Source organism: Diadema antillarum, unplaced genomic scaffold (assembly GCF_040938485.1).
Source record: "Diadema antillarum isolate AM-2024a unplaced genomic scaffold, OU_Dant_1.0 scf00000028, whole genome shotgun sequence".
NCBI lineage: Eukaryota > Metazoa > Echinodermata > Echinoidea > Diadematoida > Diadematidae > Diadema > Diadema antillarum.
In genome coordinates this window covers 4,555,899-4,570,946 of record NW_027270917.1, presented here as the reverse complement: position 1 = coordinate 4,570,946, position 15,048 = coordinate 4,555,899, and the positions used below count along the sequence as shown (strand labels likewise).

Genomic DNA, 15,048 nt, shown 5'->3' with positions numbered 1-15,048 from the left:
TTTTTTGTTTTATTTTTTACACGGAAGTTAGTAAACGAGCAGCTGAGTAATGAACTACAACTTGACCTCATTATATTAACCTACTATCAATCTATCTACAGTAAAAGTTTTTATTTTTGTATGAGTAATTTTTCGCACTCAGCCAGAGTTTTGCATGTATTAAATTCCGTGAAATCTAGACATGAGCTACTGGCACACGTAGCAGGAAAAAATATTCCCTTGCTTGTATTTTCACGTTGGTTTCTGGTTGCGCACAATGCACGCAAATTTCCACTTTTACAGTATACATCTTTCTCTCTCCCACTTTTCCTCCCCCCTGTAGAATCGTCTTCTGCTCCATGTTCATGAAGCCGTACGTGGAGCAGAACATCTCGCAGAAGTCGCACACCACCATCAAGTATTTCCTGAAGATGATGAGCAGCATCAGCGAGACCATCATCTTCATCTTCCTGGGCACCACATCCCTGGAGGCCAAGGAGAACCACGAGTGGAACACCGCCTTTGTCCTCTTTACCCTTGTCTTCTGCTTCGTGTACCGTTCCATAGGTAACGGCACTTTTACGTTTATCATTACCCTAACAAAATTAAAAGAGACCTCAGGGTGATTTTCAGACTCATATATTTGAACAACTCTAAATTAGCTACACTGAGCACAGAGTTTCCGAATTTATAGTGATTGGAATGAGGAATAAGAATGTTTTCAAAATTTAGAACAAATTGCAATGAACAAGGTTGATGAAATGGCAGCCTCACCACAAGAATGCGTGAGTCGGGGCTCAAGGAAGCAGAACAAAAGAAGAAGGCCTGCATAGATTCTACACAGGTGAACTTGTTAAAGCAAGCAGTATTGTAATGGAATTACACTGCTGCATTTCTGAAATATGTGAACCTCCTATGTCATCAGCAGTGTTCAGTGTAATTTGTCTAAGATTTTCAGAGTATTAGTTTCTCTGCTCAGAGACCACAATAAATTCCACAAATCTATACATGGAGCTGTCTATTTATGTACTACATAATGTGAAATTATAAAAATCGTCAGGTTAACTTTGTGACCGTGAAAGAGCACCTGAGAGGTAACCCGAACGTGCTCATCATTGTTTGTTAAATTTACTTCCATAGTTTACTGAAATTAATTGTATACATTTCCTGGTGCGTACAGAGTTCATTCTCAAAGTGACATCATAAACACCTTTTTGTCTTTGCGTGTTTTCCTTGTGTGTGTTTTAACCACAGCTGACTGAAGCCACCGCACACATGCAAATAATCCACACAAAGATCCTGACAAAAATATCATATCTGTGCAGTCAATGCCTATAGATAGTGCTTGTCGAATAGTCTAAATGCAAGACATAATACACCTTTTAGTGCAATTTGGAATATTCTTCTTATCATTATTTCTACTCTTTAAGAGTTTTACATTCAAATTTTTTTTCCAGAAAACATTATTAGAACAACTACTCTCCCAAAGTTAATTTTCAGGGTATTGATATACCTTTAAACCCTTGCTGTGCTGCGTCTGCCAGATTGGCACAGATGCCTGGAAACTAAAATGTCAGTCAGTAGAGATTACATAATCCCCTTATCCTTATTGTTTTACTGTGGCCTTCCTGTTGGACTGAGGCACATTGCTACATCTGAGAGGACATGCTAACTTTAGAACTAAGTCGAGTTTGGAGCATTGGATGGATTAATGAATGCTGTTGAAAAAGTTCAGCACGTCAAGCTGTGGGTCTGGGCACATGGAAGGTTTAACCTTTCTGTGTGTTTGAGAAATGGTTTACTTCCTGTATGATTTTATAGATGATGTTATAGCATTGAACAACATTTTGGGCATTGAACAACAATTAATAGTCCAGGGAGGTGTTTCATAAAGCAGTTCGTAAAGTTACGAACGACTTACAAGCGACTGGTGATCAGTTCTTGTGCTGAATTATGGAAATTCTGATAGGTATAGCACATCAGAACTGATCACCAGTCGTTCATAAGTTGTTCGTAACTTTACGAACAGCTTTATGAAACAGGGCCCAGAAGACAGTATAAGTGGTGATGTACATTGTTACATCAACCTTGAATATGAAAATGTTTTGCCTTTCATAATGATTCAGATAGTGTACCTTTTGATGGTCAAACATGATCTCTATGAACATTCTCCTCCAGGGGGTGTTTCATAAGCTGTTCTTAAAGTTACGAACGACTTAAGAATGACAGGTGATCAGTTCTTGTGCTGAATTATTGAAATTCTGATAAGTATAGCACATCAGAACATGTTCCAGTCGTTCTTAAGTTGTTCGTAACTTTTAGAACAGCTTTATGAAACACCCCCCAAGGTAAAATTTTTGTATATATGTTCATGTATCATGCATTTGTCTCTACAGAACCAACATTGAACCTTTGCAGCATGAGGTTTTTATTTTTACCAATTTTGCGAGTTGGATACTACTGGCGAATTTAGCGACACAGAAAGTTAGACTTGCTAAATGCATAACAAATAGTAGCTGTTGTCTCAATCAGTCTTTGACCAGACCACATTGAGAAGTGATTGTTGTTGTTGTTGTTGCTGTTGGTGATGGTGTTGGTGTTGTTGTTGGTGTTGTTGTTGTTGTTGTTATTATTGTTGTTGTTGTTGTCGTTGTTGTTATTTATTGTGGAAGAAAGTTACATAAATCTGTGAATCAACTCAATCAAGTATTGATAGCATGTCCGATTTGGCTTTTCTGTCCAGGTGTCATCCTGCAGGTGAAGATCCTCAACCAGTTCCGCCTCTTCAAGATCAACCGCCGATCCCAGTTCATCATGGCCTACGGCGGCATCCGGGGCGCCATCGCCTTCTCCCTGGTGGCGCTCCTCTGCTCGCACGTCATCAAAGCCAAGCCCATCTTCTTTACCACTACTGTGGTGGTAATCATGTTCACCGTCTTCTTCCAGGTGGGAAATTGGTGATCGCCGGATCATTTTGCCCGGTCGTTCATTTTTCTTCCTCAAATTTGGTTCCTTTCTGTCTGTCATTACAGTCAAACCTGCATTTACATACCTGGGAAGTGGGCGTCAAGTTAAACCAAACTTTTGTGACCCTCGGTGTCATCATAACATGAAATTGATAACTCTTTGGTAGCCGCTGTGCAGAAAATGTATTGCACGGACAAAAAAAATATGTCTCTTGGGGCTTATCTTTGTTCTTGTTTTGACTCCAATACCTCTCTTAATTAGACTTGAAACTATTTACTGATGGGCTGTCAAGTACGTTCATGATTGCAACTTATTCCACTCATTGATTATTCTCTTAGAGAAGGAGCACTGTATTGAAACACCATGCTTCCTCTGGCAGATTACAGGCAACTATTCGCATATCACATAGTTGCTGCATTGTCGTAAGCATGTAACCGAAACATATTTCCTTGTTCATTAATCAAATATTCAATTCAATTCAGAACATGTGGTGAGCATGCTACTGTACCTTGGCTGTTTGCCAAGATTCCCAATATCAAGGAGGGCAGTTTTTAATCCAAAGACAGTGTAAATTTTGCTAGGTGCTCACCATGCTGTATACAACTGGAAGAGAAAAATGATCTTGAAGTTACAAATGTGTACTCAATATGAAAAATAAAGATTCTCCAGTGCCCTTTTGTCACAAACATGTAAATAGATTAAAGGACAAGTTCACCTTCATAAACATAAGGATTGAGAAAATGCAGCAATATTAGTAGAACACATCAGTGAAAGTTTGAGGAAAATTGGACAATCGATGCAAAAGTTATAAATTTTTTAAATTTTTGTGTTGGAACCGCTGGATGAGGAGACTAACACAGCTTGTGAGTCATATGCGTACAACAGTATAAAGGAAATGTAAAAGAAAATTCAACATATTTTCACTTTTTTTCGCATAATCAAAGAGCACTTGACTTGCCTCTTTCTAAAGGCAGGGGGAATAATATTACCCATAACATTTGTCGGTAACGAGTCAGGGGAATGTGTACTTTTTTCAAAAGATGGATTTTGTGAAATTCTCTTTATATTTTCCTTATATTGTTGTACGCATGTGACATCGTACACTGCAGTAGTCTCCTCATCCAGCGGTTACTGCACAAAAACTTCAAAAAATCATAACTTTTGAACGGATTGTCCGATTTTCCTCAAACTTTCACTGATGTGTTCTACTAATATTGCTACATTCTCTCAATCCGTATGTTTATGAAGGTGAACTTGTCCTTTAAAGACTAACTTGTAGACAATATCACTTGCTGATTATTGATGAGTTTTGTTCACCTTTTTGTTTGTTTGTTTGTTTGTTTTTCATTGGAATGGCCCACAGGGTATGACCATAAAGCCACTTGTTAATTACCTTCATGTGAAGAAAGCCGAGAAGAGGAAACCTACAATGAATGAAGAGATTTATGAAAGGGTGAGTCTGCTTTCTCTGCACCTTTTTGATGGAGAGATTTGATTCGCAGATTATGAAGAGTTTCAGCCAAAGCGAGCTAACTCCATTCTTTTCAAGTTGAGATTTTTGCAACTAAAGCTGCTGAAAAACTAAGAAAATATGGAATATTTCTAATCATAATTTCAAGAAGATTCCTTTTTATGTTACAATATCAGTATCACTGGAAAGGTTTTATGTAGCCCTATTTGATGATGGGCTTACTTTGAAATGATTAAAAATGGTACTTAGCCCATTTTGCAATGAAACTCGTCATAATATACAACTGCTCAGTCAGAATTCATGCGAATTCTATCAGTGAATACTTCCACAGAAAATAACACCATGATCAATACAGGAAATTCAAATTGCTGTCCAACGTTAACTATCGGGATGCCTCCAAGCAGTGAAGGCAAAATAAAAGTGATTTCTAGCACAATCCAAGCTCATACAAAACTCACACAATTTAGCTACGATATTCTGTACAGAAATGCTATGAATTTTACCGTAAAATGTTTCAATCTTATCATTTATTGTAAGTAGGCTAGCCTAGATTGCATTACTGTTTGCTGTCAACTGCCTATGGGTCAGCAGCCTACTTGTACACGATAAATATTGTTTCTCCCATATCTGGCCAAATCGCTAAAAGGCATAATTTACCATTTTGCAAGTGAAACAAAAACCCAGGTTTAGTGCTTCAAAATAGTTCTAAAATGTGATTTAGGGATAGAAACAACTAATGTAAAATTTTGAATAAGTATAATTAATGGTGAGATATACAGAATGTGTACTATAGTTATAATAAAAATGTTTGTAGACTAAACTGTCTTCTACAGTTATATGCATCAAATGTGAAATCTTGAACATCTTTTTTTAAAATCACTGCTCCCAGTGGTAAACAGTACCTTTAATCAGAAGGGCACTGGTCCCGACATGGCTAGATAACAGAGGTCAGACTGTATACAGCAGATACAGAAGCGGAGTATTTTTTATGTCATGTCATGTCCTAGAAAAGGCGTGGAGATGGATGTATATTTCCTGTGAAATTCTGTTTGCTGTGTGTGATCTATCAAATACCCATTGTAATTGGTGTGTGAGTAGAGATGGCTTGTTTTAGACACCTTCAAGCAAACTGTACTGACACTCACTGTTTTGTCCTTCTCACATGAAATGAGTGCGTGCCACCGAGAGAGAGACTAGATAGATAGATAGATTGATAGATGGATGGATAGATAGATAGAGAAAGATAGGTAGATAGATAGATAGATAGATAGATAGATAGATAGATAGATAGATAGATAGATAGATAGATAGATACAGTTGTAGATACAGAAAGATAGATAGATAGATAGATAGATAGATAGATAGATAGATAGATAGATAGATAGAGATTGGTAGGTAGGAAAATAGATAAATGGATAGATAGATAGATGGATAGATAGATAGATGGATAGATAAAGAGAGATAGCTAGATAGATCATTAGAGAAAGATACGTAGATAGATAGAGAAAGCTAGGTAGGTGGGTAGATAGGTAGGTAGATAAATAGATAGATATATAGATAGATAGATAGATAGATAGATAGATAGGTAGATAGATAGATAGAGAAAGAGAGAGATAGCTAGATAGATAGAAAGATAGATTGGATAGATAGATAGATAGACAGACAGACAGAGGGAAAGAAAGGAAGAGAGGGGGAGAGAGGATGCATCGTCTCACACAATTTAACAGGTACCCAAAATGAGAGGGGAAGCTAGCTTCAGAGCTGACAAGCTTTTAATTATTAGGGATCTGTACAGATAACCCAGAATTTTAAGCAGGTGCACCTGTACCCCAGCACTGGGTCCTACGTAAGAGGGACAGATCAAGGATTCAAATCACTGAAAGGTCAACCCAAAGCCGGTCACGATGCAAGCAGTTTCGTGATTGTGTCTTTCATACTGCGACAGCTTTGAGCAATAATTGCAGTGGAGTCAGTTGGCACTGTGACTCATCTCTGTGAAATTTGTCCCACTGCCGTACGCCAAATTCAGTAATAGACAAAATACTAAGCTAAAAACAGAGTTTGCAGAGAGAGAGAAATGTGCACATAAAAAAAGAGAGAATTGCAGTGAGGGTACAGTTCATTTTACACTTTTTGTACATTTCACAATGCTTTTGCTTCACATTGTGGACAGCAGTGCCTAAATTATTTGGTGTAAGAACAAAATTGATGTAAAAATAATAATTTCTGTATACTAGTAGTTGATTTGTGACATGTCCTCATTTAGTCTCTCATTTCATAAATATTCTTTAAAGGGGTGGTATAGTTCTGGTTGAGACCAAACTTCAGGTTTCTAACATTTTTGGTGAGATAATGAGAAACCTCTCATGAAATATGAAAAAGCATGTAATTCCAAGAGGAATTCAGTGGGTTTTTTTTGATGAAAATTTGGTTTTGAAAAGACTGAAATATCCAGAACAAAGCAATTCTAATCAAAGATGGGACCCACCTTTTATTACCATCGCTTTGTTTTACTTTTATTTTTGGATGTCTCAGCCATTCCAAAACTGATTTTCATCAAATGAACGTTCAATTCCTCTTAGAATCATCTGCTGTGCACTAAAGTGGCTTCTTGGTATCTTGCAAAAAGTCAACAGCCCAATCCTCATCTCTACCAATATTATACCATCCCTTTAAAATCTGCAGAGTGTTTTCAAGTGTGAATTGAATCTAATTGTGCTAATATTCATGTTTATTTTCTGCAGTTTAATGGTCATCTAATGTCTGGCGTAGAGGAAATCATTGGCCACCATGGACACCACTCATTAAAAGAAAAGTAAGTGCGTGAGTAGAAGAGAAGAACCATTATTGTCTGCGTGAATCTAGCATTTGAAACAGCAAATGCAGGGAGACAAAGCAAAATGGGGTGCAAGCATTGAGCTGTCAGTTGCAGCAGCCATTCCTTATACTCTACTTTTTTCTTCTTCTTTTTTTTTGTTTTTTTTGGGGGGGGGGAAATGTCACAAAGAAAACGGTAGCTTTACCCAACACTGTTGTGAGTCAGCCAAATGTAATTGTTGAAGAGTGCATGACTTGACATTTTTGGCTGATAGTCATGAACCTTGCTATTTTCTGGGTCCATGTCAACTCCATGGGCCCGTCATGTTACATAACACTTTCTGTTTTAAATGCTCACATCTGTCAATTCCACAATTTTCCCATTTCTATTCAAGGTAAAATGGAACCACGTTGGCTGGTTTAATCTAATGTCACTCATTTTAAATTAGCTTTAACGTAATGTGGATTTTCACTTAATGACATTTTAACACTTTCTGTGCAAGCAAATGTGAACAGTATGTTACTGGTACTACATGTATAATATGGGGGGGGGGTTTCTGTGCCAGTTAGCACTTAAAAGCACACAAAGGGTTAGGCGAAGTTTCAACAAAAACTGCATATCTCGTTGCAAAAAGACATAAAGTGTGCTACTCTAATACCAACTTCTACTTTGATGCTGAGCAGTCTTTGAGGAGATACCGTAAACCAGAGATAATCTCGTGCATTTTAATTTTGCGAATTTCCTGACATCCAAGATTTGTTAAATTAAACATGTGAATGTTCTTGTCTACGCTGCATTTGTTTATATATATGCATTGAATACCAATGGCAATTGCTACATGTATGTCGTGAAAAAAGGCCGTCGGCTTCAATTCGCGAAGATTTCACGTCAAAAGATTATTTTGCTCTACAGTATGTATATGTATGTCTTGAAGCTATGATAGGTAATTATGATGCCGTGACTTTGGGCACCATACATTTCCGTAACCACGGCAACCATAACATCTTGCGGTCGTCTTTCCGCTCGTCCTCAGGTGGGAGTACCTCAACGAGAAGTACCTGGAACGGATCCTGCTGCGCGAGCAGAAGAAGGCGCGCAACCACCAGATCCTGGACGTCTACAGCAAGCTAGCGAGCAAGGACGCCCTCGAGCTGGTCAAGGAGAACAAACTCTTCCCCACCAGCTCCAGCGCCGATCTCCTGGCACTCCCCAAGAGTTCGAGCGAGAGGTAATTCCAGAATTTGATTATACTTTATTTCCATCAAACAAAAAGAAATACGTAATTGTGATTCAAAGTATACAATTGTCTCTTATATTCAATTTAATTCAAATGAAATTTTGTTTCCAATAACACATCTTTGTTATTGATTCAGATTATAAAAAAAAAAAGTACAATATTTTACAACAAAAGAATATGCATATATTATGGAACTAGTTGTTCGCTCACCTGAGCCAATGGCTCAAGTGAGCTATTGCGATCGTTCTTCATCCGGCGTCCGTCTTGCGTCATGCATAAACTTTTTACATTTTCATCTTCTTCTTGATAACCCCAGGACCGATTTTCACCAAACTTGGCAGGTAGCATCCCTAGGAGGTTAGGATCTCAATTTGTTAAAATGGGCTCCATGCCCCACCCAGGGGCCCCCAGGGGGCCCAAACCCCCAAAAATTAAGGAATCTTTAAACATCTTCTTCTTTAGAAGCAGAATTGATAGAGCTAAGTTAATATTATGAGTTAATTCATTGATGACTGTAGTTTCATGTTTATTCATGGCAAAATCAGGGGTGCCCCCCTTGGGACCCAGGTGAGGGGGGTGAGGAGGGGTCCTAATGGGGTCTAAATTGTACATTTTCATCTTCCTCATGAGAGAACCCTATGACCGATTTTCGCCAAATGTGGCAGGTAGCATCCCAAGGGGGTTAGGATCTCAATTTATTAGAATGGGCACCATGCCCCACCAAGGGGGCCCCCATTGGGCCCAAACCCCCCAATACAAGAAATCTTTAAAACTATTCTTCTGTAGAACTGGAAGTGATAGAGCTAAGTTAATACTATGAGTTAGTACATTGATGACTGTGGTTTCAAGTTTGTTCATGGCGGAATCAGGGGTGCCCCTCTTGGGACCCAGGGGAGGGGGGTGGGGAGGGGTCGTAATGGGGCCTAAATTGTACATTTTCATCTTCTTCTTGAGAACCCCATGACTAATTTTCACCAAACTTGGCAGGTAGTATCCCTAGGATGATAGGATCTCAATTTGTTCAAATGGGCACCTTGTCCCACCTGGAGGGCTCCAAGGGGCTCAAACCTCCCAAAATGAAAGAATCTTTAATAATCTTCTCTAGACTCAGAAGTGATATACCTAAGATAATACTATGAGTTAGTACATCAATGACTGTAGTTGCAAGTTCGTTCATAGCAGGTCCAGGGGTGCCCTCTTGGGGGCAGGTTGGAGGGGTGGGGAGGTCCAAATTTGGGCCTAAATTGTACATTTTCATCTTCTGCTTGAAAACCTCATGATGGATTTTCACCAAACTTGGCAGGTAGCATCCCTAGGGGTAAATCTTCTTGTATGGTACGTGTAATAACTATTGTTTCTACAAAATACCAATATTGTTTAACATTTTGAAAGAACAATTTGAAGTATAATGCAAAATGATATGTATAGATAATTATCCAATAAGAAAAACAAGGCACAAATTGTAATTAAAAAGAATTAGATATAGCAATGGAAAAGAGTAATCCACTGAAAAGAATTTCACCCACCTACTGTAAAAGTGGAATTTCTGCTTTGTGGGAATTTGTGTGTATTTCGTGTAACATGAAACTAGCAGAAAGGCATGAGTGTGGAAATTTCTGCTTGTTTTAGATGTAATATTATTCTATAGAGCGATTCTGTGAGGCGGTGTGTGTATTATCGGCATGGGCAGCGCCATAACTGCGGTGTCCCGGCCGACCCCCCTCCCTACATTAGCACGCGCACGGAATGAAAAACTGATGCATGGTTGTTTTAGCCAATAGACGTCTCGTACTGATTGCACGAACGCTTTCTTAGTGCACGAACCTTTGTTACAAGTGTGTGTACTCCTGCTACAAGTGCGCGGTAAACATGTTGCCCAGGGGGTGGGGGAGAGGAGGGGGGGTAGGCTGGGACACCGCAATTTGAGCTAATGGCTGCGCCCAGTGCCACAAATTGTCTGCTGCCCTTAACGAACCCGAATCGGTCTATATCATTGTGATTTCAAAGTACAGTGTAGGTTCATTGTAGGGGTAGAATGTTCGTTAGTTTTGTTCACATTTGCTAGTCATGTATTGGACCAGTTACCTTTAGATTTCATTTCACATTTCACAAAATTTGCATTTCTTTGTCCTCTCTCTCATTCTCTTTCTTTGGTGTGTACAAAATATGCAGCCACTTGCTCTCGGAGAGTTCATCCCACCTGGAGGTCCCCGGTAGTGACCCGTCTCTACGGCAACGCAATGCAGGTGGCGGTGGCGACGTGGAGAGCACTGGGGGAGAGGATCCGGCCCAGGCTGGTGGGGGACTCTCGCGGCAGCGGAGGAAGTCCTCCTTCCAGATGCACCTGGATGCCTTCAAGAAGAACGCCTTTAAACCGCGCCAATCGGTAAGGCTACAATCAGCTGCAACGAAGTGCCAATATTTTTATGTTTGTTTGTGTCATTTCCATCTGAGTGAAGGTTTCCTCTTAACCTGTTGAGGACGGTTTGATTTTGCTACAACACACATTTCCCATAGACACCTGCCCGAGTATACTCGGGACTCGTCCTCAACGGGATAAATTTCTGATTTTGTTTTAGCTGTAACAGAGTGTATGATATCATCTTAACTTGGAAATGAAAGCGTTGATTTCACTTTGTCTCATTATGCATATCTTTTGATTTCATGTGCATTTATTTTGAAGGTGTTGATATGCACAGAAATAATTGATTTGATAGGACCATATATGGCCTTGGATGCATTCACAAACTGATTTACAATTTTAATCTACATTATACTCCCATGGCACGAGGCTTATATGCCCACGTTTGGTTTCCAAATGGAAGAGTTCTTTTTGAAAAGGTGCCAAATCCACTTCTCGATGGTAAGGAGAAAAATATGGATTTTTATTTGTCGTGCTTCAAAATGTTTTCATGTTATGGAACATATCGAGGCTTAGATGCCCATCTGTTGGGTTTTCAAATGGTAGAGTTCTTTTTCAAAAGGTGCTTAATCCATTTTTTGATGGTAAGGAGAGAAATATGGATTTTTATTTCTCATGCTTCAAAATGTTTTCATGTTATGGAACATATCGAGGCTTAGATGCCCATCTGTTGGTTTTCAAACAGAAGAGTTCCTTTCCAAAAGGTGCTAAATCCACTTTTGATGGTAAGGAGAAAAATGTGGATTTTTTTTTCTCCGGCTTCAAAGTGTTTTCTTGTAATGAAAACGTTCTAAATTCACTTTTGATGGCAAAGAGTAAAACCTTGATTTTTATTTCTCATGCTTCAAAGTGTTATCATGACTGCAATGGAATGAGGCTTAGATGCCTATGTGTTGGTTTCAAATGGAAGTGTTTCTTGTCAGAAGGTACTAAATCTATGATAAGGAGAAAAACCTGGAATTTTATTTCTCATGCTTTACGAAGTGTTTTCATGAAATTGCTTCATGATTCATAGAAGTATCCTATAATGGGATAAAGAAAATTTGCCTCAGAAAAATCTGTGTCTTACTGATTTTTAAAGAATTGATATTTTGGGGGGATTTTGTGAATTTGGCACCATTTGGAATAAAGATTTTAGCACGGTGATATGCAACATATTAATGTTGTTTGAGTGACCAGCTCCTGTGTCATTTTTTGAGGGGATGATTTGTTATCTCTACACATTTTCCTACTGTTAAAGCCAAACAATGAAATATATAAAAAATATGTATATCATGATAATTTTAGGATGTGAATTTTTATTTTATTGTACAAATGTAACAAGAACTTTGTTATGTGTGTTCGTTATGATGAGAATGCACTATACATATTTGTTAAAAAGTCCAATTTGATGAAAAATTAATCTAGCACCTTTTGGAAAGGAACTCTTCAAATACAGATTTTCATCTTATACGTTTTGAGTCCACTTTCTTTCAACAATGAACCAGAGGTGATATTTTATTTGGATTTTACACCTCGTCCAGCACACGGTGCGGCAGTCACGTCACTACCTGGCCGACGAGGACATCAATGAGCCCCGGCTCCACGTGGGGCGCAGCCTCCACATCCTGGCTCGGCACAAGACGCGAAAGATACGGCGGCAGCAGCGCTCGGGGGCTGGGGAGGGGGTCAACGGCCGCCGCCACTCTGCCTCCAAGTTCATGAACATGATTCGCAACAGGAGCTCGGGCAACATGGAGGAACGCACCGCTGCCGCGGCGACCAAGGACGAGAGTAAAGGTAGGTGGAATCCCTCTTGGATCAGTGGTGTAGAGCCATGCATCATCTCTAACAACTAACTCACACTAATGGCATGCATTGAAACAAAAAATAAATTTAGATAAAAATTCCTACAAACCAAAGCTGTACACATGTATATGTTTGCATGTGATGTTAATATGCACATACACACAGACACAGACACTTAGGCCCAAATTCACAAAGATGGTTTAAATCCAAACCATGGTTTATGCAAATTTCTTCTTTGTAAACATGTTTGTCAGATTGTTTACACCAAGAGACGTCCAATAACAAACATGCTTTGATCGTGCATGTTCAAGATACGTCCATTTGTCTAAATTTAAAACCACCTTTGTGAATTCAGGCCATTATGTTTTTCAAAAAAAAAAAAAATCTTGATTTTTAATCCACGTAATAAGAAATAAGAAAGTACACAATCAAACATATATATATATATATATATATATATATATACACATACCTACCCGCATTTGACTGAATTCTGTTTTATCAAGAGGAATGCTGCCAACAAGAAGCACGCCAGGGAGGCAAAACAACAACAACAAAAAGTGATAGAATGTACATGAGCAGGAGAGAACAGAACTATGCTATCCAAACAACCAAAAGGCTGCTGAACAGATACCTCGAAACTCTCTCGCATTACTTGCGCGCTCTCGCACTAACCACTTACGGCAGTACCCCAGGAAATGCAACTCAAGAGAAAACATAAATCTGGAAACTTCAGTAGATGGAGTAGCTGATATCATGAGAGTTGCTAATGCAATAAGACACCAGAGGCTTTGCTCAGTAGTTTAGAAACGATCATCGACAAGATTTATGGCATCTTAAATCGAGGAAGTATTGTTTGTTTTTGTTATAGCAGCTATTAAGGAATAAGACATGCACTCTGATACAGCCATTCACTGGTTATTCACAACTGAAAGCAAGGGAAATTCCTTTTTTCTAAGATATATGGGTGACAGGTACAGTCTTTTGGGATATATTTTCCTTTATCTTATTAAAGAGACATAAATCTCTTCATTTTGCACTGAGAGCAAACAATTGTTAGAGATGCATTACAACTTAGCATTTGGCCACACTATCATGAAGTGGTAAACTTGCCGATAGGATGAGAAAAAAAAAAGTTGCATTGATTAACCTTAAAGGACAAGTTCACCTTCATAAACATAAGGATTGAGAGAATGTAGCAATATTAGTAGAACACATCATTGAAAGTTTGAGGAAAATCAGACAATCCGTTCAAAAGTTATGAATTTTTGAAGTTTTTGTGCAGTACCCGCTGGATGAGAAGACTACTGCAGTGTATGAATAACTTAGATGTCACATGCGTACAACAATATAAGGAAAATATAAAGAGAATTTCACAAAATTCCATCTTTTGAAAAAAGTACACATTCCCCTGACTCGTTACCGACAAATAATGTTATGGGTAATATTATTCCCCCTGCCTTTAGAAAGAGGCAAGTCAAGTGCTCTTTAATTATGCGAAAAAAGTGAAAATATGTTGAATTTTCTTTTACATTTTCTTTATACTGTTGTACGCATATGACTCACAAGCTGTAGTAGTCTCCTCATCCAGCGGTTCCAACACAAAACTTTTAAAAATTCATAACTTTTGCATCGATTGTCCAATTTTCCTCAAACTTTCACTGATGTGTTCTACTAATATTGTTGCATTTTCTCAATCCTTATGTTTATGAAGGTGAACTTGTCCTTTAAGCCCGCTGCACACTATACGGCTTTCAGTCACACAACTGAGCGACTTTGGATCTGAAATAAACAAGCTTGTTTATTCTGAGGATACTGTCATCTATTTCAGATCCAAAGTCTGTCAGTCGTGTGAATGAAAGTCGTATAGTGTGCGGTGGCCTTTAAGCAACCTGATAAATTTTCCCCAACCCAAATATTTCCCTGGAATATGTGTATTTGCTATAATGTAATCACGACAGCGGAGAGTTGTGACATCGCTATTCAGTCGCTATTCATTGTCTGCGGTATCCATGTGTATGCACATGGTATATATTGGGCTTGCACAATATGCACACAGAAACATATGAAGAGTTCGATTTCAAAAGGTACCACATCCATAATTTCATGCTCTGAGAAAAACATGATTTTCTGATTATCATATTTAGCAAGTTCAGACTGGAATGATATTTCCCCCTATTATACTGCTATATGATACAACACTCTAAAACCACTCTCTAAGAAAATCCAGGTCCCATATGTTCATTTTTGATGGATTAATCATTTTTATATTTTTGTGGATGTAGTGCCTTTTGAAACCGAAAGTGGATGTAGTACCTTTTGAAACCAAAATTTCACATACCAGTTGTATATTCAGTTTTGATGTC

At 38.6% G+C, this 15,048-nt stretch overlaps 1 protein-coding gene across 1 annotated transcript in view; it reads left to right on the top strand.

Moving 5' to 3' along the window:
* LOC139735969 (probable Na(+)/H(+) antiporter nhx-9) overlaps window positions 1-15,048 on the top strand; it is a 64,275-nt gene that overhangs the window by 46,339 nt on the left and 2,888 nt on the right. The window contains exons 5-11 of the mRNA XM_071646727.1: window positions 323-546; window positions 2,723-2,925; window positions 4,310-4,399; window positions 7,162-7,232; window positions 8,269-8,463; window positions 10,645-10,858; window positions 12,418-12,673. Of these exons, the coding sequence (XP_071502828.1) occupies window positions 323-546; window positions 2,723-2,925; window positions 4,310-4,399; window positions 7,162-7,232; window positions 8,269-8,463; window positions 10,645-10,858; window positions 12,418-12,673 (1,253 nt within the window). The remainder of the gene's footprint in view (window positions 1-322; window positions 547-2,722; window positions 2,926-4,309; window positions 4,400-7,161; window positions 7,233-8,268; window positions 8,464-10,644; window positions 10,859-12,417; window positions 12,674-15,048) is intronic.